This window comes from Meriones unguiculatus, chromosome 14 (assembly GCF_030254825.1).
Source record: "Meriones unguiculatus strain TT.TT164.6M chromosome 14, Bangor_MerUng_6.1, whole genome shotgun sequence".
NCBI classification, from domain to species: Eukaryota; Metazoa; Chordata; class Mammalia; order Rodentia; family Muridae; genus Meriones; species Meriones unguiculatus.
In genome coordinates this window covers 6,407,952-6,415,591 of record NC_083361.1, presented here as the reverse complement: position 1 = coordinate 6,415,591, position 7,640 = coordinate 6,407,952, and the positions used below count along the sequence as shown (strand labels likewise).

At 46.8% G+C, this 7,640-nt stretch overlaps 1 protein-coding gene and 1 pseudogene across 1 annotated transcript; both read left to right on the top strand.

The window, feature by feature from the left end:
* The first annotated feature begins 2,085 nt into the window (after nt 1-2,085).
* Nucleotides 2,086-2,451, top strand: LOC110551489 (ubiquitin-conjugating enzyme E2 L3-like; annotated as a pseudogene).
* A 2,410-nt stretch (nt 2,452-4,861) lies between these two features.
* On the top strand, nt 4,862-5,700 carry LOC110551330 (histone H3.3A). Its single transcript, XM_021641847.2, has one exon. It carries the CDS (start codon nt 4,972-4,974, stop codon nt 5,380-5,382), a length of 411 nt encoding a protein of 136 aa, XP_021497522.1. The 5' UTR covers nt 4,862-4,971; the 3' UTR covers nt 5,383-5,700.
* Nucleotides 5,701-7,640: the final 1,940 nt, after the last annotated feature.

The following is a 7,640-nucleotide window of genomic DNA, read 5'->3' as shown; positions in this document are numbered from 1 at the left end:
GAGTTACACTTGGCTGTGAACTGCTGTGTGCAAAAGCAGCCAGAGTTTTTAACCCAGGAACCAGCTCTCCAGTCTCCTTTACTCATCTTTATTTCTTAATAAATATTCTTCTTCTCTTCTTCTTCCTCCTCCTCTTCCTTTACTTGAGACAGGGTTTCTCTCTATAACAGCCCTGGCTGTCCTGGAACTCACTTTGTAGACCAGGCTGGCCTCGAACTCACAGAGATCCACCTGCCTCTGCCTCCCAAGTACTGTGATTAAGGATGTGCACCAACGTGCCAGGCCTTAATGGATATTCTAAAGCCAGCTGTGGTGAAACATACCTACAGTCCCAGATCTTGGGAGACTGACCCAGGAGAACTGATGTGAATTTGAGGCTGGAATGAGCCATATAGTGAGTTCTAGATCTGTCTCTTCTACAGTCTACTCCCCCTTCACATACACACACACACACACACACACAATATATATACATATATGTATGCATAGTAATATAATGATTAAAACCAGTTACTCTGATTTTTCAAGATACCAAATATAAAACCCCCAAAACCAGAAAGAATGTATCAAAACCACGATTGCACCGTCATGGATGGAAAATGAAATGCCCCCCCTCAGTTTCCTGTGTTTGAGCCCTTGATCCCAGCGGGTGGCATTTGTTTGAGGGGAGGCTGTGGGGCCCGGCTGACCGTGAGGGACTGGAGGTGGGCCTCTGGAGACCAGCCCCGCTTTCGTCCTGGCTTGCCATCTGCTTCTGCCATGGTGAAGGAGCCATGCCCCTGAGCTCCCACCGCTGAGCCCCCTATCCGGCCACCATGGACTAAATCCATGGGCCAAAATAAACTGTTTCCCTCAGGTCACAGCCATGCCAAAGTAAGGGAGACACACACTAACCAAAACAAATTGAGAAACCATAATTTTTAGAACGTTATTTTTATTTTTAATTTTGTGCATAGATAGGGGAATGGAGTCGGGCGTTTGAGGACAGGGTCTCTTGTGGCCCAGACTTAGCTTGAGCTCAGCCTGCCCCCGCCCCCGCCTCGGGCGCCTCAGGACTAGAATTACAGTCCTGGAGCCTCCAATGCTGCCTCAGCTCACTCCTCACTGGACATTCCTTTCCTCACTTCTGCTTTACACCCGTCTCGACTTTCTTACAGTGCCAGACAGGTCACACTGGTCTTCGCCAACCGACTCCTCTTACCGACTCTTGGGCTCTACCACCAAAACACCCTCCAGTCACCCTGAATGGCAGGTGGCAGGCAGCACCTCAGAGGTCTGTCTACCCACTTACTGCCGCAATCAGAGTTCTAAACAGCAATAAACTCCCTGCTGGGCAGGCAACAGATGAGAAAAGAGGGCGAGGGGGGAGCCAGGGTGCCTTTTATGACACTCTGAGATAATGGCTTTATTGCCAAAAGCCATATTAGCAGAAGATGGAATCTCCTGTGCATTCAGCGACAGCCTGTTTATGCCAAGAAGACACGGGTGCCTATGGAAACTGTATCCGAAGGGCGGCCACAGTGCTCCTCCCGTCCACCCAGCATGCACTGGGCTTCTGTCCTCACACCAAAAGGATGCAACGTGAACCCAGGAGAAGGGTCCTGACCCAAACTCCCCAGGCAAGGTGGGACCATCCCAAACTTTGTGATGTCCTGATAGTCACCCCCAGCTCCCAGATCTGCCCCAGAAACTGTCTTTCTTTCTTGAGACAACAGAAACAGATGGAAAACTGCTAAAACGGCTCAAATATGTGGCGCTTTTACAACGTTTATGTGGCTCTCGGAAGAAAAAAATAAAAAGAGAGACAGCCTTAATTGACTTGCTTGCTTGCCGTGTCCCAGTTCTGTCAAAATCTCTTACTTTTTGTTGTTGTTTGTTTGTTTGTAAGGTATTTGCGTGGGAGAAGCAACCATTCAGGGTATGTCTTTAATTGCCATAATTCAAAAACAATATACTGCCTTTCAAAGACTTCAGCCAAAAGAAGCAAGGGAGGAGGAAATCTCTGGAATTCAAATTTTCATATAAACCCATTTTTTAAAAGTTGAGGTTTTTGGATTTGGGGAAAGCAGCAGCACTAGATCCAAGATGGCGGCCAGCAGGAGGCTGATGAGGGACAACCCTCCGTATGCTATGGGGGCCTTCAGAATTGAAACCGGCTTTCCAGGAGAGTATCCACTCAAACCACCCAAGATCACATTTAAAACAAAGACCCACCACCCTCTCGTCGACGAGAAGGGGCAGGCTGAAAACTGGAAGCCAGCCACCACGACTGACCGAGTAATCCAGTCGCTCACAGCACTGGTGAACGACCCCCGAGCACCCACTCCCGGCTGACCTAGCTGAAGAATACTCTAAGGACCGTAAAAAAAGTCTGTAAGAGTGCTGAAGAGTTTACAAAGAAATATGGGGAAAAGCGACCTGTGGACTAAAATCTGCCATGAGTGATTCCAGCAAGTTGAGCAGAGACCCGGAGCAGTGCTTTCAGATACCCCGCAAAGCAGGACTCTGTGGAAAATAGACACGTGCCACCATCTGGCGACCGCCTGTGGCAGTTACTAACTTTCTACAGTTTTCTTAATCAAAAGTGGTCTAGGTAATCTGTAAAGAAGGACTGAAAAATTCAGATGTTCTAAAAAACAAAAAACAAAACAACAAAAAAAGTTGGACGTTTTGTTGGGGGTGATTTTTTATTTGGTTGGTTTGGGTTTTGTGTGTATCAGTGCTTTGCCTGAGAGCGTGTATGGGTCCTTGGTGTGTGCAGTACCAGCTGGAGGCCAAGCCTCCTGAAACTGGAGTTACAGATGGTTGTGAGCCACCATGTGGGTGCTGGGAATTGAACTCAGGACCTCTGGAAGAGCAGCAAGTACTCTTAACCACTGAGCCATCTCTACAGGCCCCAAAACTGGTTTCTTGAGTTGGTATTTAAAAAATAAATAAAGCTTGTGGTGGCTCCGGCCTTTAATCCCAGCACTCGGGAGGCAGAGGCAGGTAGATCTCTGAGTTTGAGGCCAGCCTGGTCTACAGAGGAAGTTCCAGGACATCCAGGGTTACACAGAGAAACCCTGTCTTAACAAACCAATAAGTCTAATGAAACAAACAAGTAATAAGTGAATGAAACAGGGGTGGGAGAGGCGGCTCAGCAGGGAGGAGGGACACGTTTGTCCCCAGCACCATGTGTGCAGTTCACATCCATCTGTAACTCCAGCTCCGGGGGATCTGACACCCTCTTCCGTCCTCCGCTGGCACCTGCATGTACATTTACACGCACCGATATGTTGTGCAGCCAATTCAACTGGCCTTCCCTTAGGGACAGTCCTTCCGGGCCAGGTACATAGTGACCTACCTGCCGCTCCCCCTCTCTCACTCTCGTCCTCTCTTGCTCTCTCCCCTCTCTCTGTCAGGGCGACCCCTCCCCCCACCATGCCTCTCTCTCTCTCTCTCTCTCTATCTATCTCTCTCCATCCAATAAACCTCTTTCATGTAAGATCGCTTGTGTGCGTGGCATTTTTACATAACTACTCACACACACACACCGTCCATGCACACGTACACACGTGAATAATAAGTATTTTTAAATAAAAGAAAACAAGGGATTAATAGAGCCATAAATTTCATCAGCCTGCCAGAGCCCCTGACTCCGTGGGTCCCCCACAGAATTCCACCGTGCTTCTCTGCTTTACCTGCATACCACAAAAATAAGTTTATAGACGTCTACCTCAAATACCAACTACGAGGCCCAAAAGAGGACTTTTCACTCTTTGGTATTGACCTGCCTTCTTCTGTACATGAGGTCTTGTTGGGTTGGGTTGGGTTTTATGCTGCTGGGGACTAATCACTCTTGCCTTGCTGGGAAGTGCCCTACCTACCACCTTTATCCCCAGACCTGCAGGAGGTACCTTGAAAGGCATATCCTTAGAACAAATGCAAAGATAACAGCTCTCCGTCTCTCACAAGGCGTAGGCATCCTACTTGGCTTTAACTGCAAACTTGACACAGTTGACATTTGAGAAAATCGTCAACTGAGATGTCATCTAAGAGAAAATGGACAGGAAGTTACTTCGGTCAGATTGGCCTATGGGCACACCTGTGGGGCACTGTCTTGATGCCCACTGTGGGCGGCGCCCTCTCCTGGCAGCTGGTACTGGGCTTTGTGAGGTTCGCTGAGCATGAGCCTGAGCAAGCCAGAAAGCAGCACCCTTCCATAGTGTCTGCCTACGACTCCTGCCTCGACTCCCCTCAGTGATTGACCGTGACCTAGAAGAGTAAGACAAATACCACCCCCACCCAATCCACTACCCAGCCACGGACACCGTGAACCAAAATAAACATTTCCACCCTTACGTCGTTTATCGCAAGCATTTTGGTCACAGGACCAAGAAGCTGACTAACCCAGGAGGCAAAGAAAACAGCCCACTGCGGAAGGAAACGGTGATGTGAATCGTGCCGTTGAGTCTGTGGAACTTCCGACCAGCAAGACAGAGGCCTAACTGAACCAACCAACCACACGGAGTGAAAGCCTTCTATGCGTTTTTAAGTCACTTTATCTTTGCTTTTTTTCCCTATCGTTTTCAACTTTTTTAGTATAAAATAAATTATTACTTAGAAGCAAAACTACGGAACCTTGCAGCTGCCACCAAGGCTAAGAGATAAATCTGTGGGCTCTTGAGATGGCTGGGGACACTGACACCAAGCCTGAGGACCTGAGTTCGGTCCCTGGGCCTCAACGATGGAAGGAGAGAAAGTGCTTTTCTAGCAGACCCCTCAACAAAGGGTCACAGAAGCTCTGTCTTCTTAATTATTGGAATTGTTAATAATCTTTATACTTGAAAATCTATTTTCCTGGATTAAAAAAAAAATCTTGGTGTTCGCAGCCGTCGCCGCGCCGCCGCCACTCTCTAACGCCAGCGCCGCCTCTCGCTCGCCGAGCTCCAGCCCAAGGAGAAGGGGGGTAAGTAAGGAGGTGCCCTTACCATGGCTCGTACAAAGCAGACTGCCCGCAAATCCACCGGTGGTAAAGCACCCAGGAAACAACTGGCTACAAAAGCCGCTCGCAAGAGTGCGCCCTCCACTGGAGGGGTGAAGAAACCTCATCGTTACAGGCCTGGTACTGTGGCACTCCGTGAAATCAGACGCTATCAGAAGTCCACTGAACTTCTCATTCGCAAGCTCCCCTTCCAGCGTCTGGTACGAGAAATTGCTCAGGACTTCAAAACAGATCTGCGCTTCCAGAGTGCAGCTATTGGTGCTTTGCAGGAGGCAAGTGAGGCCTATCTAGTTGGCCTTTTTGAAGATACCAACCTGTGTGCTATCCATGCCAAACGTGTAACAATTATGCCAAAAGATATCCAGCTAGCACGCCGCATACGCGGAGAGCGTGCTTAAGAGTCCACTATGAGGGGAAACATTTCATTCTCAAAAAAAAAAAAAAAAATTTTTTTCCTCTTCTTCCTGTTATCAGTAGTTCTGAATGTTAGATATTTTTTCCACGGGGTCAAAAGGTACCTAAGTATATGATTGCGAGTGGAAAAATAGGGGACAGAAATCAGGTATTGGCAGTTTTTCCATTTTCATTTGTGTGTGAATTTTTAATATAAATGCAAGATGTAAAGCATTAATGCAAGCAAAATGTTTCAGTGAACACATTTCAACAGTTCAACTTTATAACAATTATAAATAAACCTGTTAAAATTTTCTGGACAATGCCAGCATTTGGATTTTTTTAAAATAAGTAAATTTCTTATTGACGGCAAAAAAAAAAAAAAATCTTTTCCTTAAATATTTTTTGCTTGAATATCTTTTTTTTTTTAAGATTTTGATTTTATTTCATGTGTATGAGTAGTTGCTCTGGGGCCTGCAGAGGCCAGAAGGGGGCATCAGATTCCCTTGATCTGGAGGGAGCCATTGTGTGGGTGCTGGGGACTGACCCTGGGTCCTCTGCCAGAGCAGCCAGTGCTCTTCACTGCTGAGCCATCTCCAGCCTCTACCTGAATATGTTAGTTGGGCTGTTCTATTTTCCTCTGGCATGAATTAGTGCTGTAAACACCGCAGCGATTTGACTTTCTCACCTAAGTCACTGGGTCTTGTTAGATAGCCAAGGGAACACCGTTTTCCCTTTCAAGTCTTGCTATTTAACCGGAATGCGTCTTGGTGTGGCGCTGTCTGTATCCGGTGTTCTCAGGTCCCGGCGAACCCTTCCACCGTGCAATTTCACTTCAGGAGGATGGTGTTAAAAAATAATAATAATAATAATAATAACTTTTATTATTTATCCTCTATCCTTGCCTCGGTTTTTCTTTTGCAGAGACTCTTCTCTTTTTTTCTTTATGTCACATTTCTTTATTATTTATTTATTTATTCGCTGTGTGTCCGACCCTATGGGCATATGCCACAGAGTACATGTTGCTGTCAGAGGACAACTCTGAGCTGTCAGTTCTTTCCTTCCGTCACTGTCAGGTTGGTTCTGGGATTTGAACTAAGGTTGTCAGGCTTGGTCCCATGCTCCTTTATCCACTGAGCTATCTTGCTGGCTCAGCTCTTACTTCTTCTCTGTTGGATCATCTCTGTCCATGTCCAACCCTTCTCCCCCTGCCATAGAATATTACCGTCTTCTTTTCTTCACTGACATTTTTTAACCATTCGTCTCTACCTGTTTTGTCATCGCTTATCTTCTTGTTCGACTTACATGCTTTCTCTCTTAGTTTTCATTTCTAAACTTTTCTTGTCAGCCTTTCCTCAGTCCTGCCTGCCTTTCTAATTCCGACTCACGTTCTTTCACAGCTCGGGTAAGTTTCTCAGTGACTTTTATCTTACACCAAAGAAGTTCGCCGTTTTGATGAGTTCTGTGGTCATGTGCTGTGTGTGTTTTCATTGTATAAAAGGATGTAATTCTACTCTTTAATCTCTTCTTACAAATAATAACTAGGTATGAGGTTTGACCTCAATTGCTTGCTCATTTTTGTGTAAAATGAATTTTCCTGAAAAATTAAAAGAAAGAGGGCCTCGAGGTAGCTTTTCTAATTTCACAGCACTCCTGCCTTTCTGGGTTTTCGCAGCCTTCAGAAACACGGCAGTTTGCTTTTTGGGATTTCCTGGATCGGCCCCTTTAGCATGGTCACCTGGATGGCTTGCCTTTGTCTCCGCTCTGCTCAGTTTAATTCTCATCCCCAAAAGCTGCTCCTTGGTGTGGCCCCATCCTGGAAAGGATGATTTAGGGGACCATGAGGGGTCTCCTTCAGGTCCTTTGGGCCTTTCAGATGGCGGTCAATGATCACAGCCTCAGACTTCGGCTCCCCTCCCCACCGTGCCCATCGGCTCTTCCAGATGGCATCTGTTTGCTGTCCTGGGCACTGTTCTTCAGAGCATCCGATAGAATGCTCCATGGTTCTTCATTCCACACACAGTGACAACCCTAAATCTCTTCTGACTGGTTTGTCTCTGCCCATCAGCGGGAGATCTTGTCGCCAGCATGGCTATAAATGTCTTCCACGAGCTTTTGTTTTGGCCTCTGGTGCGCCTCTTAAATGACTATTATTTTACATTTGTTTATGTTGGTTTTCTTTTGAGACAGGGGCTCGGCTATAGACCAGCCTGGCCTGGAAACCCCTATAGAGCACAGCCTCAAATATGGCTGTGAGTTACTG

Bases quoted from the DNA above. Each gene is read 5' to 3' on its own strand.
- LOC110551330 (XM_021641847.2), top strand. From the start codon at position 4,972: ATGGCTCGTACAAAGCAGACTGCCCGCAAATCCACCGGTGGTAAAGCA.